This window comes from Neophocaena asiaeorientalis, unplaced genomic scaffold, assembly GCF_003031525.2.
Source record: "Neophocaena asiaeorientalis asiaeorientalis breed wild unplaced genomic scaffold, Neophocaena_asiaeorientalis_V1.1 scaffold124, whole genome shotgun sequence".
In the NCBI taxonomy this organism is placed as follows: Eukaryota; Metazoa; Chordata; class Mammalia; order Artiodactyla; family Phocoenidae; genus Neophocaena; species Neophocaena asiaeorientalis.
Genome location: NW_020174135.1, coordinates 12350637 through 12369229, shown reverse-complemented (window position 1 = coordinate 12369229; position 18593 = coordinate 12350637). Strand labels below are relative to the sequence as shown.

The window sequence follows — 18593 nt, the reverse complement described above, 5'->3', positions numbered from 1 at the left end:
TTTGGATAACTGGTAGCATATCCATCTTGTTTTAATGTAAATTTTATTGAAGTATAATATAGATACAGAAAAGGGGCCATATCGTAACTGTAGCACTTGATAAATTTTCTCAAAGTGAACACACTCATGTGACCAGCACTCAGATCAAGAACCAGAATGTTATCATATTGGAAAAATTAGAAGCTGTCTCCTAGACACTGCTTCCCTTCCCTGACTTCTAATACCACAGATAAGTTTTGCCTGATTTTGAACTCTATAATTAGGGAATCATGCAGTGTATCCTCTGGTATCTGGCTTCTTTTACTCAATATTATATTTGTGAGATTCATCCTATTGATACCTGTAGTTGTTCTTCATTTTCACTACTACATAGTATTACATTATTTTACTACAGAGTGAATTATCCCTTGCAGTTGTGAATATATGTCAGTAAAATATGGTTTGGGCATCATACTGAAAAGGACTTAGTCACTATGTGATTTAGTTGTATTGTGATCTAATGTCTAATTATTTTATTACTATAAGAGCTCTTTTATTTTAAAATAGGCAATTGTTTTTCTCTTTCTTAAGACAGAATATTAATTTTATCTTATCACTATCCCTTCGACTCCCCACCAGCTATAAAGTTAATCACTTTCTCTCACCTTTGTGCTTCCATAAAAATTGATTTCTCTGTGTAGTTAACACATACAGATAGCTACTGTGTTCATTATGGACAGTGGAGTCACGTATCTGTATGCCTGCCAAAGCCAAGACCTATCTTTCTTTTGTTTTAAACTTTTTATTTTATATTGGAGTGTAGCCAATTAACAATGTTGCGATAGTTTCAGGTGCACAAAGCAACGCAGCCCTACACATAGATGTACCTGTTCTCCCCCAGACTCCCCTCCCATCCAGGCTGCCACATAACATTGAGCAGAGTTCCCTGTGCTATATAGTAGGTCCTTGTTGGTTATCCTTTTTAAATACAGCAGTGTGTACATGTCAATCCCAAACTCCCTGACTATCCCTTCCCTCCACCCTTCCTCCCACTAACCATAAGTTCATTCTCTAAGTCTGTGAGTCCGTTTCTATTTTGTAAATACGTTCATTTGTATCATTTCTTTTTAGATTCCACATATAAGTGATATCATACGATATTTCTCTTTCTCTGTCTGACTTACTTCACTCAGTATGACAATCTCTAGGTCCATCCATGTTCCTGCAAATGGCATTATTTGATTCTTTTTTGTGGCTAGGTAATATTCCATTGTATATATATGTACCACATCTTCTTTATCCATTGCTCTGTCGATGGACATTTAGGTTGCTTCCATGCCAAGACCTACCTTTAGATTCATGTTTCTAAACCCAGTTTCTAATATGCCAGTTATCAATCAGAAAAATTCTAGGTTTGTTGAAGATTCTGGACTAGACCTGTGGCTTATCAGTGGGATTCTGTTGCATTTTTGTCATTGTAGCCTGAGATTCCTGAATGCATCTGCAAACAAACTGGAAACCCTTCCTCCAGCCACACTTTCTGAAGAGACAAACAGCGTCTTACAGGAGTTGTATTTGACGAATAACAACCTCACAGATAAATGTGTACCCTTGTTAACAGGACACCCCCATCTGAAGATTCTTCACATGGCCTATAACCGACTTCAGAGTTTTCCAGCAAGGTAAAAGAAGATTACAGAGTGACGTCCTTCATTGCATTTCTGAAAATGGATTCATAGATGGAAAGGCAAAAACTAACATGTTTATTTCCCAGATAATGTAAAGCTTGTTCCTCCTGATTCTTATTCACAGTGTCTTTTATATAAGCCATTGTCAGCATTCCCCTAAAGAGAAGTGTGTTGATTTTTCTAATATGAATGTATCCAAGGACCCAATTGCTAGAATGTTCTTATGATTTTGAAATAAGGCATGTCATCTAGCAGGTATATTTTTTCTTTTGCTTCCTTTTAACCAGTCAAATTAAAAAAAAAAAAGATTAACCTAGTATGATGTGTGAGAATTAGAACATAAACTAGGAATCTGAAGGTTCTCAATTAGCTAATAGCTTTTGTATTTATGCTTATGGTATAGAAAGCAATGGTGGCCTGTGCTTTCTTAGAAACTGTGACATTACAAATAATTTATGGCTCTTAGAAAATTCTACTTTTCAGTCTATTTTAATTTTAATTTCTGATTTTGGGGAGCAGTGGCATTGTATCTTGCTTTGAGTGAAGCTTTAACAAGTTAGGTCTTAGAACTCACACCCACACATCAAAGAAGCAAACACTAACCCCTCTGATATTCTGCTGCTAACTGCGACTTAGTACTGGGCCAAAGCAAAATACGGGGACAGCCTCCCTCTGCTAGCATCAAGGATACCAGTCTGTTGAAACCCTTACTAAAGGAGAGAGGCCCAAATATGCATTGACTTCAAGTATTACTCTATTTTTGTAGTATACATTTATTTCTTTACTTTTTCCCCCTCATTTGATGTTACTGATTAAGCTTTTCTTTCTTTCTTTTTTTTCTTTTAATGTACTTTTCTTTTACTGTGGAATGAGATGTTATTTTTGGAAGAAAACATAGTCGTCACATAGCAATAATATCTCTGAAATTATTGGAGAAATGATCATCAGCTCAAATTCTGAGGGTATCCCCCAGTGACCCATGCCAGCAGTAATCACCCTAACTACAGAGAATTTTTTTGACCACCTCCTTTCTATGCTGAGGGATAGAAACTTCCTTGACATGGTTTCTTTCTTGGACCTGATGTTTATACTCTCAATCTTTTTTTGTGCCTGTTACTCATTTGGTTTCTCCACATTTCTTCTCACAATATGATGACAACATATTCAAATAATAATCTTACAAATTCAGGCTATCACAGATGGATTACTTCACAGTCTGTGCATACAGTGTTGTTTGTAGCATATCCTAATACCATGTTGAATGTTTATGATATTAAAAGATCTGATTTCATAAGATAAAAACTTAGTTCTTGTATCTTCGGCGTATATTTATTTTCAAGTAAGCAAATAAGGTAAGCTTTATTTTTGAGAGAAAACAGAAAGAAAAGCAATAAACTGTTTCTTGCTAAATTTTTTAAAAGGTTTATTGTGACAAATGAAACCACAGCAAGGAGAGGAGATACCAATAACTCTAAACTAAATGATTTAGATTGTAACTTTGAGTTGCACTCACTGGGAATCCTGCACTTGTTAGATTCCACCTTCACAAGTGGTGGGAAAAGGGCCAGAGGAGTGATAGATGCATTATAGGTTTGTAGAGGCAGAGGGTTTTTTCCCTCCGGATTTACAGAAAATATAAGAAACCCTAATTCTGGAGTTTTTTTTTATTGAGTTACTGTAATTATTGATTAATGTAATTAAATAGTAATTCTACATTATAGGTTAAGATTGAACAATACAAGACATTCTTAAACAAAAGTGTTAAATTACATTAGGACTTGTTATTAAGGTAAGATGAGAAAGATTCTTTCTTTGTAGGTGTTTAGCAGGAGTTGAGAGAAATTTCTTTTGGGTCCAGATTGAATTTGGGCATTGCCGGAGGTCGAGAGATGATCCAGATCACCTTCCAGCATCCTACTCCTCATGACCGCCTTGTTATCACAGGGATGTCCAAGGAATTTGGGGAGTGGGGTTTCAGGAGAAAGCATATCTTCATATAAACCATACCCTTCTCTACTCTGTATATTCCCTTGAGGTTTCAGTGCCAATACGAAGAAATAATACTCTCACACTTTTAAAACACATAGATTAGATTAAGGCCAACTTTTGACCCATTTGGGTAGGACTTTCACTGGAGTTCAGGCTAAGCTACATAGTAAAGTGATTGTTGTCAGGGTAACTCAATTCACACAGAGTTTTCATAGGAAAAGGACGTCCATTTTTCTTCTTGTTGCCAATTCGAAAAGCTGAAGTTAAGAGTTTTTGTTTTGTAGTAAGAAAGGAGGTATCAAAATACTTCGATACTCAAAAACAGTAGTGAAAAGCTTGTCTGTTAAAATGACTAGTGCAAGTGAATCTTTAAAGAACCTTCAGAGTCACAGTAAATTACCTTTTGGTTCTCATTATCTATTATTTTCTTTCTAAATTTCCCTATAATTACTTTGTGACCTGCCCACCCTTGGATTTTCTCTTTTTCAGTAAAATGGCAAAGCTGGAGGAACTTGAGGAAATTGACCTCAGTGGGAATAAACTGAAGGCCGTCCCGACAACTATCATGAGCTGCAGGCGCATGCACACGGCAATTGCTCACTCCAACTGCATCGAAGTCTTTCCCGAAGTTATGCAGCTCCCAGAAATCAAGGTACGTGGGTCGATTCCATAAACTCCAAGCTTCGGGTCCACAAAGAGACTTGTTTTCTCTAGTTCATCAGTTCAGGATGTTCGCACCCTTGTTGGATTTCCTCAGAATGAAGACTTCTCTGTTGTCCTTGCTCCATCCTTCCTCAGCACTGGGCTACACCTCTGAGTCGGCAGAGGGGAAAAAAAAAAAAAAAAACAGTGATCAAAAAACACTGGACTGGGAGTGGGGAAAATTGTATTCTGGGCTCTGTCCCTAACTAGCCACATAGCCACCTAACTCTTTCCCATCTGTCTAACAATACTTGTCCTGCTTATTTCCAGGGTGGTTATGAGACTCAGAGACTGAATCAGGTTTGGTAGCAGTTTGAAATAGTTAACAGTACCTCTGCACACCCCTCCCCACAACTCCCCTAATTAAATAGCATCCATCACCCCAGCACCCAATTAGTAATAATTCCCTATATAGATGTAGTCTCATTACTGTTACCATTACCAAACATTCACTTCAGTTTAATGAAACCTGACAGGATAGATAGTATTCCCGTTTGGTAGGTGAGGAAACTGAGGTGCTGAAAAGGAAGTGGTTTCTATAAACTGAAGACAGCAAATTGGTGGCAGAGACATTCTGCAGTTCCTGGCTCCTGACCCAGGGCAGTCTCATCGGATGAAACCAGTTCCCTAGAATGAAAACCGTCCAACAACTTTTTATTCTTTTTTTTTTTTTTGGAGCAAAGAGTAAGAAGTTCTTTCATTTTTCATTTTAGCATTTCTGATGATTAGTTTTGTGCTTAATAAAAAATAATTCTGGTTATAGACAAGGAGCATATTCTAATCTCCTATTCGAAGACACTTTGAATAGCATGAATAATTTTTCACCACAGGAGTTTTGTACATTTACATGGTTGAGGTGTGTACAAGTCCTTTGATACGTGTGTGCACGTGTGTGTGTGCTTAAGCCATGAAATATTTTACTGTGAGCGCACTGTCACCTCATACATGACCGTGTCATTTTAGAATACTGTTAACTAGCAGAAATATTTTATTTTTACTTTATATACCTTTAACAGTAGGTAAGAGGTGGGGCTCTGAAGGAAGACAGATCTAGAGGTGGATCCCAACTAAAAGCTGCTTAATTGCTCCGTTTCCTCATATGTAAAATGAGGGAAAGAACAGTGCTTCCTTTACAGTATTGCTGTGAGGATGAAATGAAATAATACATGTAAAGCATTTGAAATAGAAGTGGCACCTGGTAAGAGCTCTGTAAATGTTAACTATAATTAGTTACAAGACCTCGATGGAGTTCAACTCTGATGTTGATTGTATGGAGCAACTGTTCTGGCTGATGATCCACAAAATCCAGGAAATCTGTCACTTAAGCAAATGCTTCTTTGCTTCCATCGCAGGAGCAGTGTTGACAGCTAAGCTTTCCAGAGGCTGCTCCACTGCCCATTACTCCGTGGTGGGGTGTGGTGTCTGTCACGGGGCCTCATTAAACAGGTCTCTGTGCACTGAGGCCTCGAGATTAACCTCCTGTTTGCTGGTCTTTCTGCACCTGTCTTTTAATGTTATATAACTCTTAATCGTAGATTCTTTTTTTTTTAAGTATCTGGTTTAAAATACAGATACAGATAGACGTTTAAACTTTTCAGGTTTTGACTAAATTTTGCAAAATACGAATGTTGCTCTATGAAAGCAAATCTTCTCTTAGACCCTTGCTTGGATTCCTGGGTTCTAAACTTGGTGCCCTCGTGTTTCCATTTAATTCCTTCCCCTGTAACCCTGCTTTACAGCTCCTTTTCAAATTTTACTTCTGGTATTACTTTTTTTTTTTTTAACAGTTTTTCTTCTTTTGTTCTTTGATTTTTAACCCCAGATATTGTAGCTTCGCATTTTCCTTATGTTAAAAATGTCCAGTGTTTCTGACCCAGCTCTTCCATTACCAAGAGATATTTTGTTGCTGGGGTTTTATTTGTAGGCGGGGGGTGGGGGGTGGTGGTGCGGTGAGCAGTATCAAGTCTCCTTTATGTACAAAGTACAAACTTTGCAGCCCTGGACAGACAGTGGTATTGAAAAAGTAGTAGTTATATTGTTTGAGAACTCCGAAATGATATTTTAGTGTGATTTCATATGAGAATACTTTAAGTTGCTATATAAGTATTTATGCAGATTTAAACCATCCAAGGGACTTTCCTGGCGGTCCAGTGGTTGAGACTTCGTGCTTGCAATGCGGGGGGCGTGGGTTCGGTCCCTGGTTGGGGACCTAAGATTCCACATGCCGTGCAGTGTGGCCAAAAATAAATAAATAAACCATCCAAAAGAAAATTCCTGGTAAAAATATTTGCTGTAAACAGATGATAAAATACCTATGAGAGTCTTGACTGCAAACTGAGCCCTAAAGCATGTTTCTAATGGAAAAGAAATCATTTTTTTCCTAAGTTGAAATACTCCAGCCGCTATTAAAATATTATCATTGAGTTAATAATCCTAGATTGTATTCTTATTGCTTCTTGAAAATAAAGTACAATAATTGTAAAGTATTTCATAAAAGGTATGAAGATCATTGCAATTATAAACATTAACAGATAATTTAAAGAGGGATAAGATCCTGGTGTATTTAGCTAGTTCTCTGTGAGCAGTCTCATCTTTTCAGACATTAAAGAAAAGTGCTTGTTCACTGCTTTGTTACCGAAGCTTTAAAACCAATTATCATTTAAAGGGTAAACAAGTTTTATTACTAAAATATATATGCTAAAATGTAGTTTTTTATTTTAGTTTATTATTTTTTTTTTAATGTAGCTTTTTAAACTTGTAAAATCAGGCCATTATTCATGTACCCCTAAAACAGAGACTATATGCATCCCCTATTCTTGGGTAAAATTTAGGTCTGGCCTTTTCTCATTTTGGTGCATTTGGCGAGATCTGTTAAAGTGATCATCAGGCATCAAATTCTGTACTTGGGCAGGAAGGTCATATAAATTCATAGGAAAAAAAGTATATTTTTTAGAGTTTTTCGATGAGCTCAAGTGCACCCAGAGTCATAGTCGTTTTGTTCCTTAGTATTGATATTATTGTCTTCACCTTTGTTTAGCACTTTCAAATTAGTCTTCCAAACCCCACCACCAGTCCTGTGTTCCTGGAGCAGGTCATGTTCTGTTCTGATTCTGAAATAGACAGATCTCCCTCTGGATACGGAGCAGCTCTCAATCACCACATAAGCCAGACTTGGCTTGGCTGGTCCCAGGCCGAGGTCCTCACGTAGGCTGCTAGAGCTGATGGACCTGAAAAGCAGAGGTGGCCGCGGGTGTGGCACTTGGCTTCTCTTCCTCAGGGGCCCTTCGCCGAACCACATCGCAGTCACGTTGATCATGTAGGAGTTCTGCAACAACACCAAAGCTTTTAGTTGAGTTACTTCCAATTAGGGACATGGTCCTACCTTTTTTGAAGTGTGGTTTAAGCAGATGAAAGAAATGTGTGACACATACAATGAATGAAGTTTGAAATTTAAACACTGTATATCAGCAGCTTTTGTCAAATTTTCCATTTCCCTGTGGTGTCCTGATTCTGATTACTGGGTGAACAGCATCTTTTAAAATGTTTTAAATTCTCTTCAGAAGGTTATTTTCATGTTTGTACTGTGCAGTAATAAACCACTTGGATAAGCTGAGTGACTTCGTCTTTAGGACTGTTATTTCACTTCATGGAGTATGAAGTATTTTTAATATGCCACACTCTTGAGAACAATGGCTGCAGGAAGTTGAATTTCCCTTGGAATCAAGCCATGTTGTTGTTTCTAAAGTGAGATGAGAGCGAGAGAACCGGCTCAGTCATAGGACACAAAGAACATGGGGAAACGGCTAGGTCAGAATGCATGAAAGAAAAGGCATTAATTCTTTGGAAAGTAGGATAATGGAAATAAAGACAGATCAGGGGCCAGTTAGATGTCTAGTTTGGTAGAGTGGTTGACCTACTAGACTTAAAAGGTCATCTAGGAACTGCAGTATCCAAAAACCAGGAAGCAGGAGCAATTGTCATTATGGTCCTGGTATCTGGGTAATGGTTATTTAGGAATTCTTCTATCATTTGGGGAATCTGGCATCCATTCCTGTTTGGGACAAGAGCTAAGGAAAAAGGAATGAAGCAGTGTCTACCAGGACACGGCCATTTAAGCCACTTTTCTCCCTGCCTCACTGGCAACTCACCAGCAGGAAGCTAGGACTGCATAGTCTCTGTCTTTCAAAGTTGGGATAATTTATTAACTCAGACTAATTTGTTTGTTTTTTTAACTCTAGTTTTAAAAAGTATTTCAGCAGCCCTTTTAAACACAAAGCCATGTCTTTTACAATGAAATACTGCATGCATCTTACGAAGTGGGTTATGTGTACATACAGATAAAGAACTGGTCCTCTGTGAGCTCATGCATATTAAAAGTATCCCTTTAGAGATGCCCCTGGAGAAAGGAGCACTTGTGACCGTGAGTCCTCAAAGAAGTCGGCTGTGAAGTGGTCACTATCCTGCTCTTCAGAGTCTTTTCTTAGTAAGGAAAAAGAGAAGTGAGCTCATATGCCCCCAAATCTGGAATACAGCCTGGAATCATCTATAAATTTCTTTGAAGTCTCCTTTTTGATCTAAAATTACATGCTAATTTTGTGTTCTACTTTTTACCATTTCTTTTAGTTTTAATGTAAAAATAAAGGCTCTTCCTCTCCATAATCTTTGAGTAACGCTGAAGCCCCCAGAAGCATGGGCCAGGTGTCCTGTAACTTTGTGATATACCACTGAGTCTCCCCAAGGGCACACATAACCAATTTTATGAGGTAATGAAATTTATGAGGTAAAGGAATTGCTTAGTTTATATAGGATGCATTTTCTTAAAGTCAGATTTTATAAATAATTTATTTTGGTGCTTAAGGGAATTCGCTATTTGGAGGAATGGAATGCTATTTGATGGATCGAGGATTTGTTTAAAACAAAGTTTTACCCTGATTGTCATTTTTGTCAAGTAGTTGCCAATAAGGTTTCTAAAATCCAGTTGAGAAAAATCACAGATACTGTATATAAATTTAAAAGGAAGAGTCTGTACAAATTAAAGTTCTTCTTTTGCAACTTCCTGAAAGGTGGGGAGGTTTAAACAATATACATTCCTGAATAATTATAGACAAATACACTATTACATAGGAAAACCGAACTTCAACCTTGGCTTTAGGGTCTGTGTTTAAAGTAAAAGGTTCAGACTGGCTCTCTTAGTTAATAGGTTTACTTAGATGTGTGAACATCCTACAGTGATGATGACTTAGCCTTTTGCAACATCAAGAATAGGTAGTAGTTTAAGTGTTAAAAGAGAATTTGACTTAAAAGTTATATAATGAGAAATACTACACATGTGTGTACATGTATTTTACTCTAAAGCTACAATGTTCGGGTTCCTGTAGAACTCTGAGAGAGGGAGGTAGTATAGATGACTTCAGCGTAAGACACAATCTGTAGTTCACCGTTTGGCCCCTACCTGCCTCTCCAGCCTCATCTTCTGCTCTCGGGCCCGACCATCTCCAACCACACCAGCCACTCTTGCTTCGTGTCCTGGTATACCGTGCATCACTCTGTCTCTTGCCTGGTGCACGTGCTGTCAGTGCTTGCTAGATGCCCTCCTGTTTCCCATCTGCCTCTTTATCTTTAATTTTGATTCTTCACAAAAATCCTCTCCTGGAAAGCCCTCTCTGTGGTCTCAGTAGCTGCCCCTTCACTGTCACAGCCACGCACACTTGTACACATCGTTGATCATAGCAGCTGGAGGTAGGTAGTGGTGTTCATTTCCCCCTTTAGCCTGGGAGTTCCTCGGGGTGGGGACTGTGTCTGCCATCTCTCTCGAGGTCCCTGATGTCTGGCTTATTGTCTGCCATTTAGTAGATGCTAAATAAATGTTCTTTTGATTGAGTACTTGGATGTATTTGCTTCTTTTGACTTCAAAATGGAAATTAGTGAACCTGTTCGGAGGGGGAACATGTTATACATCAGCGGCTTTCACCTTGTGAGGACTAGGGAGTGCAGAAGGTGAGTGGGAGCCCCGCCATTTGGAGCTGTCAGAGCTGTTGGGCAGCACAGTTGAGGTGGGGGACTAGCTGTGGTCTGAGGAAGGAAGAAGCAGAGCTCACTAGTTCTGTTAAGTTGCTGATTCGGGGCAGCCCAGGCAGTTATTTGGCAGATAATGAATAATACACTGCTGTGAACATTGATATGCTTATTTCTTTAGTAATGTTTTGTGAGGAATCATCATAATTAACATATTGCAACTTTTGTGATAATTTACACTTGAACTATACATCACATCGTGTTCCCTTTCTTTAAGATACACTGATTATTTTCCTGTACTCATATATAATTGTATTAGCAGTCATTTCCTCTAAGTCATGAGCTCCTTCTCAATTATGAATTATCTCACTTTTTCTGAGGGTTGGATAATTCTTTTTTGAGTATTCTTAACCAGAGTTTTGTATTATAGCAGAGTGATTTTTGTTAGCTGTGTCCTAGAATGGGCCTGAAATAGGGGATGATAACGTTTTAGATTCAATATTCTATTTAACAATGTATTTCCAAGAAAATTTTAGTGCATTAAATATAAATACATACATTAAACAACATAGAATATGTGGGTACGATTTTTTTTCTCAGGTCTCACTTCCAAATTTTCTATTTTCTTAGTGGTCGCCATTACAACTATTCAGTCAACAAGTGTTTGTTGAGGACTATTAAAAAAATAGGAAATAGTACTTGTAAGTAAAGCACTCACTATCTGTGTTGACACCAGTAGATTGGCACCAAGTACCAGTGTCCTGTAATTTTCAGGAATAAACCTCCTTCAATGTGCAGAACTATATAAAGGTGTTTCTCTGCTTATCTGCCCTTAAAGAGTTTCCTTCTCATGCAGAAACAAAAGCATTTTAAAACGTATCAATTGCTTTGCAGTGCTACTTATTCTAGACTGAATTTAACCTAAACATGTGTATCTCAGTTCCCATCCTAAGAGATTTAATTACTGAGGAACCTTCTTATAAGATCCATTCATTTATTCATTCAACAAATAATTGTTTACCAAGTGCCAGGCAATCAATTGTTTATTTGTTCCTCCTTTCGGTGAAGGCATCTACCGAGCCTCTAATCTTTGCAGTGCACTGCGCTTCAGATATAGGAGGAGAAGAGACAGTCCCTTCTCTCCACGAGCTCGTGGTCTAGTGAAAGAAAGAAATAAGCAGATACTTATAACAAGGAACATCTAATTGAAACGGGGGCTGTAGTGGAATTGAGTGACATTGTAGTGGCGTTGAGTCTTAAAAGAATAGGCAGATTACCAGGTAGAAGGCAAGGATAGCTTGAAGAGTTCCATTCACAGAGAATAGCATGTGCAAAGGCACAGACAAATGAGAACATGACACATGCAAGAGTTAACTTTGACGCAGCTGAATATAGAGTGTGAGGAAGCAGGTGGCGAAAGGTGGGGTGAAGGTCTTAGTTGACGTGCTGAGAACTTTGGTGGCAGATTGAAGGGTAGTAGGGAGCAAAAGAAAGACTGAAGCTGGAGTGTGATGTGATAGAACAAACCACATCAGAGAATCACCCTGACAGCATTGTGGGGAATGCAGCAGAGGGAAGTAAGACTGAAAGCAAAGTTCGGACGCCATCGTAATCCTCCAGGGGAAATGTGATGTGGGTCAGAACAGGACTACGGGAACTGACTGCCGTGAATTAAAGACTTGGTGATGAAATGGGCCTCGGCGGGGGTAGTGCGTGAGCACCATCTCATAAGATCTGCGTTACCATCACCAACATTATCTTTATAAATGAATACCCTATTGAGCTCATTTTATAATCTGATAATTTAAAGAATGAGCAATTCTACCTCTACAGAACTGTGAAAGTTTAAATCTTTAGAGGTAACATTAAAAAACATTGCTCATCAATTTCAAAAAATTCAGTAATGTTCTAAAATGTCTTTACTCTTTCCCCATAATGCATGCTCTGACTTCTGAATTCATTTGTGTCAACCACCTATGTTCTGTGTTGCCCACACCTGTCAGGCCTTAAGCTCATGTTTCATCACCACCAGGAGATTGTATTGACACCATGTGTTGTTTTATCTGTACTGATGTATACTGACCATACTGCCAGAATAGCCCATTATGAACCATTATTACCAGTGTTTCATTAAAGTCCAGTTTCATTAAAGTCCAGTCCAGTCCTATTCATGCAACCATTATTTATATTTGGAAAAACAAAAAAAGGAGATGACCATGTCCCTGTTATTAACATTTAGGTTAAGTGAATTCTTGTACTTCTGTTGAAAGTATTAAGACTATAAAACATGTTGGGAGTGAAGGTATAGAATAAGTGAAATGTAATGAAATTGTACCTACATTTATGGGTTTTAAAAGTTTTTTTTATTAATAATAAGGCTAAAAGAAACAAAAATAGAATTCTAACACTGGTTGTGTTCAGGTGTTAAATTTAACGGTAAGTTTTCTAATCTCTGTCCAACTTTTTAGAATGTGGTTATAATGCTCATAGTAAAAAAAAAAATTACAGTATATCATTGCTACTGTTTCAGAGCAAGGGTATGAAACAGTTTGTGTGGAAACATTGTATTGTTTGAATTCAACTGAGAATATATTTCTCCAAAAATAGAGGTTTTCATTTTACCCAGTCTCTACCCCTCCCCAATGCATAATAGATTTAAGTTTTTAAAAAATTTTCCAGATAAAGATGAATTTGTCCACTTTTAAGACTGAAATTCTTGGATACAATTTGCCTTTCAGTCCACCTTAAGATTTTTAATATGCTCTTTAGGCATTTAAAAAAATTATAATAAGGTACCAGCTCAAGCCAGATAATTGAATGCTTTCTCCCCATTCTGCCAAATTGTTGGTTACACATTCTCTTATCAGAAAAATTGCCAACTGTTCTCTCTTGTGCATGTGATCCTTCTTCTACCCTGGTCCCCGCTCCCATAACAGAAATGCAGCACCTCCTTTTGGGACTTAGCTCATTTAAGCCTTAGATTTTGCAAGAAAGGTGGTGTTATTCCCATTCACAGATAACACATAATTTTTGTTCTAATCGGTATGCTGACCCTTTTTGTGGCAGTTTTCCAGGTGAGATTAGGCAGGGCTGTTGGAGAGTCCAGGTATTGGATGCCTGGAGTGCAGGATCTATATTTGACTCCTGCCTTTTTCCCGTGCATATAGTAGGCAGGCCCACCTGCTAGTCTTTCGCCACTTTCTTATTTAGCTTCTTTTGAATTATCTTCCCATTTTGAATATTCGTTCCCTGCCTTCTCCTCATTTTGCGTGTTTTTTGGTTTGTTTTAAAAACCAAAGACAAGCCCTTTAAAGTTCCGTCTTGATGTTGTAACTGTAACCCTCATGGCCACAGCAAGTGCGGAGATACTGTGAACAATGTGAGTGAGACATGATCTTCAGGCTTTTTCAGTTAATGCTTAATTTTTAAATGTAGAGATGAACTTAAAAGGATGAAGCTGGGGAGTATAAAGAACATGGAATTTGTGTTATTCAAAGAAAGTAAAATTTTAACTACATTTAGCACAGTTTGTTTTAAATGTTTATGGCAGAATAGCAGACAAACGTAGTTTCTGCATTTGGCCGTCATAGTACAATGAACGGTCACACTGATTTTCCTGCAACGAGTAGGAGCATAGAACTACCCGAATAACTTCTCCAGGCCATCTCCTCGTGTTTCCACTTGTTCCTTCAGTGCGTGGACCTGAGCTGTAATGAGCTAAGCGAAGTCACTTTACCAGAAAACCTGCCTCCAAAACTGCAAGAACTAGACCTGACTGGAAACCCCCGACTCGCCCTCGATCACAAAACCCTGGAGCTGCTGAAGTAAGTATTTTGTGAAGCGCTGCAGCCCCATTGCTATTCACCGAAAATGACATTTATCACTTAGTCAAAACATTAAATGGGATATGAAGCATCTGTTGACTTATTAGGTCTGTCTACACACATTTGAAGTGAAGTGATTTGTGAGTCTGTAGTTCACCAAAATGGACGAATGGCCAAAAAAATTTTCAAGTAATTGGATACTCATGTCCTTTCAGAAAGTTTTTGAGAAAGTGTCCAGACAAAAAGAGATGAGAATAATGAAAACAGAGAGGAAAAGGGGATTTAAAGACACAGGAGAGAGCAGTGAACAACCAAGAAGTAAATGTACATCTCGGTTACGAATAATATGGTGTGTGATGCTTAATGCAAATGTTACAAAGGGATTTTGCAGGAGATTCATAATGTGGGGTAAATGAACAATTTGGAACTAAAATTCAGGTTATTTAAACAAAACTGGTAGAGTGGGGTAGTTAGATCCTGCAAGGTTGTCTTCCTGTTTTGGGAAGAGAGTTCATTGGTACTGTCTCATGTTTTCTGTTGATGGAGAATAACAGGTTGGTTGGAGTTCACTATGTAAAACATTAAAGTTAACCTTGTTAGAAAAGATGTCTTTATAACAATGTTCATCACAGAACTCTAAATATCAATACAGTTAAATTATGCTTCACATAATGAATATTATACAACCACTAAAAACAATGATGTGGAGTTATATTACTAACTTGAAAGATCTCTGCATCTGACGTTAGGTGAAAAGAAAGTTTACAAGGAAATTTGTTTAGTGTAATCCCACTTTTTGTAACATAAATTTGTGTGCATTTGGGTGTGTGTGCGTGTGTGTGAGCACAGGCACAACTAGAAAATTCCTAAAAGGATACAAAACAAGATGTTAAAATGATGCTGTTCTCTGGATAATATAATTATGGATGGTCTTTACTTTCTTCTTTAAATTTTTCTGAATTTTCAGAATTTTTTGCAGTGTACCTCAAAGTAACAGTCCTTGACATCAACACACATTAGACAGTGTGTATGCCATCTGTGCTCAAACCCTGTTGTAATATCTGTTGCTGAAAGTCATCTTCCAATATCTCAGAAAAAACTGAAAAGGAGAAGAATTTTGAAAAGAAGAGTAATATTGGTGGTCCATTATTATTATCCTAGGCTTTAGTACATATCAAAATTTGAAAATCACCTAAGGTGATTCCTGGTTGGAATTGGCTTAATTAGTGCCTGTTCGTTGATATTTTAAGTACTTAATGAGAAAATTGATTTAGTTGAAGAATATTGCCTAAGCACAGTGTCTTCGGGAAGCCACGGGGACTGAGGCTCTCTCCACTGTGTATCAGTATGTGAAGCTTTGGCCCGAATCCCTCAGTGTGTCCAGACCTTAGTTTTCTCATCTCTTAGGGAGGATGGCCTACACACTCTCTAAGGGACTTCCAGAACTAAGAATACATGGATTAGCAAAACATATTTCATCTTTATAACGGGTAACTTTTTGAGTTTTTACAAATATGACATAATTTTATGATAAAAATAATTATATAAAAATCTGTTAATCAATGGAAGTAGCTGTTTGGAGGAAAATATAAGTTGAATTTTTATTGCACACCAAAATAAATTCCAGCTAAATTAAAGAGTTAAATACATAAAATGAAATAATTTTTAAAAGTAAGAAGAAATCATATGGATATATTTACAAACCAGAAAAGGACTTTTTAGGGCAGAGAAGGGGGTGGGGGAAATCAGAAAAGAAGTCAATATGTATAGAGTGGTTTTGATATTTATGTTATGTATATTTTTATATAAAAAAACTTTTTTACATAAAAGTTTTAGATATCTATTCCAAAAGCTATCAAAGGTAAATCTAAAAGGCAAATGACCAACTGAGAAGAAACACTGGCAAAAAATAAGAAAAATAAAAGCATTAATATTCTTAATAGAAAATGTTCTTATGAGTCAGTAGTGATAAGTACTCAAGCAGAAAGTAAGTGAAGCATATTAACATTTAATAAACACAAAGTATGGATAGTTACATGAAAAGATCGTATTCAGCCTTATTAGTGTATCAAGGAAATATTAAATAAAATATTTAAATGATAACATTTTCCCCCCTCAAATTGGTGTTGATGGAGGGTTGTAAATTGATATAACTTTTTAAAAAAGCTTTTGGCCCTGTGTATCAAGCTTTTAAAAGTATTCATATACTTAGACCAAGGTTTTCTGTGGTAAAAATTTATTCTAAGAATTAATCAGAGATATGGTATTTATTTTAGGTACAGAGATAGTCATCAAGATATTTCTAATTAAATTTAGGATGAATATAAAATGACATGGGGAAATGTTCATGATGTAATTAGAAAAAAGATGCAAAACCATATATATAATAGAATGACCCCATTATTATATAGGCATGAGACGGTATCTCTTAAAATTCTCTACCAAAGGACATATGTTACTAGAGTGGCCAGAGCAGCTACAGTGAAGCACATGTGTGTTCTCAGATTTAAAAAAAAATTAGTAACGGACAGTGAAATCATAACACTTTTAGGTAAAAACGTTACCCTCTATTTAATATCTAGAAGGTTGTGGCTTCTTAATAACTTGGGAGAGTTTCCATATCTAATGTATTACTTGCTCTTTTAGAGGGTTGGCCTATTTGTTCTACATGAGGCAGGGTTAGTCCATATGGCGACTCTTCCGTGTGACTGAGCTCTGGCTCCCAGATTCCCTCAGACTAATTTCAAGATGTAGGAGAGTCAACATCCAGGTCACTTCAGACGGCTGCTCAGTCACACTGTGTTCAGCTTGGCAGAAATGAGAGATTGCTGCTTCACTAGAAAGGATTATGGGGGAGTTTAAGGATTAGTTTTTCATTAATAATCAGGCTAGGAGGGCTTCCCTGGTGGCGCAGTGGTTGAGAGTCCGCCTGCCGATGCAGGGGGACGCGGGTTCGTGCCCCGGGCCGGGAAGATCCCACATGCCGCGGAGCGGCTGGTCCCTTGAGCCATGGCCGCTGGGCCTGCGGGTCCGGAGCCTGTGCTCCGCAGCGGGAGAGGCCGCAGCAGTGAGAGGCCCGCGTACCGGAAAAAAACAAAAAAACAACAGGCTAGGAAATGGAATTATTTCTTTGAAGGCTCCCTGTTCTGTAAAAAGTATAAATGTCTTTAGAAAGGAGTCTTCCGTTTTTCTCCAAAACTCAGAAAGGTAGGGAAAATGTAGGGAGAACCTTAAGGTATGCCTTAAGAAACCCATTGCATTGCTTACCATTGTACGTGGATAAAATTTGGTACCAGGTCGTATGGAAAGCAAACAACAGCAGACTATGTTTTTAAATACACCTTTTATTGATGGGTTTGAAAGGAGGATATATCTGTAAAATGAGGTATTTGATTTTGAGATTTTCTGTTGACACTACCTATGATTTTTATGTTTTTCAGCTTTTTTAGGATAAAGGAAAAGGTGAATGTTTTCTGGTAATTAAGAGTAGAAACTTTTCTTTAATGAAATATTTTTAAATTTCAAAGAAATTGCCACCAAATATTTCTAGAATCAAAGTGAATATTATTAGACATTGATTTACTTCTGAGTTGAATGGTTCTTAGGAAAGGTATTCAGTATTTATTATATTTTGGAGTTAATGAATGCCAACAGATAATTTAAATTCTTGGGCTCAGGACAAAATTGTTTAGGTGTTACGAGATTATACGTAATTCTATTTCTCTTGTTTAAGTAACGGGGGAAAAAACTAGTGGCAATTTACAAGTAGGGATTTATCTCACCATGTGGTAGGCGGCCTTTTAAAAACCTGCTTCACATCTGGATGGCTTCCTGTTTGTGAGCTCTGAACGCTTTCTAGTAGGCTGGTTTTTAATGAACTGCATTTGAAGGTTTACTCTTCTAATATTTCTGTTTTGGGTCCTTTTGGACCAGTTATAGCATATGAGAGCCAAGGTGAGATAAGAATTTGTCTCCCAGTTCATTTATATGTAGTTAATGTGTAATTTATTGAATGCCCCTCGTTTACTTCATAATTTTATGATATTGGTCTCAGCATGGTTGTGCAGGTGAGGAAAGAATTGGAAGCTTCCGGGGATAGCAAGTCCCCAGTAATATTTGTGAAATATTTGAAGGGGTGATGTGGGCAGATACTGGATTTGAGGATGAGTGTTGCAGAATTCTCTCACATGATCCAGACACAGTACAGTCGTGGCTTGGGTTTCATTCTTTTCAAATCTGGGCTTCCTGTTGTGAGAATACACCCAACTTAATAGTTAAAGTTTCTTTTCTCATGCCAGGGTTGAGCGCTGTCCCCTTCATCCCCAGGAGAGAGTAGCCATCTAGGGGTGGTGTGTGTGTGTGTGTGTGTGTGTGTGTGTGTGTGTGTGTGTGTGTG

At 37.7% G+C, this 18593-nt stretch overlaps 1 protein-coding gene across 1 annotated transcript in view; it reads left to right on the top strand.

Moving 5' to 3' along the window:
- PHLPP1 (PH domain and leucine rich repeat protein phosphatase 1) overlaps positions 1-18593 on the top strand; it is a 207394-nt gene that overhangs the window by 173950 nt on the left and 14851 nt on the right. The window contains exons 11-13 of the mRNA XM_024754873.1: positions 1461-1661; positions 4146-4308; positions 14067-14197. Coding sequence (XP_024610641.1) covers positions 1461-1661; positions 4146-4308; positions 14067-14197 — 495 coding nt within the window. The remainder of the gene's footprint in view (positions 1-1460; positions 1662-4145; positions 4309-14066; positions 14198-18593) is intronic.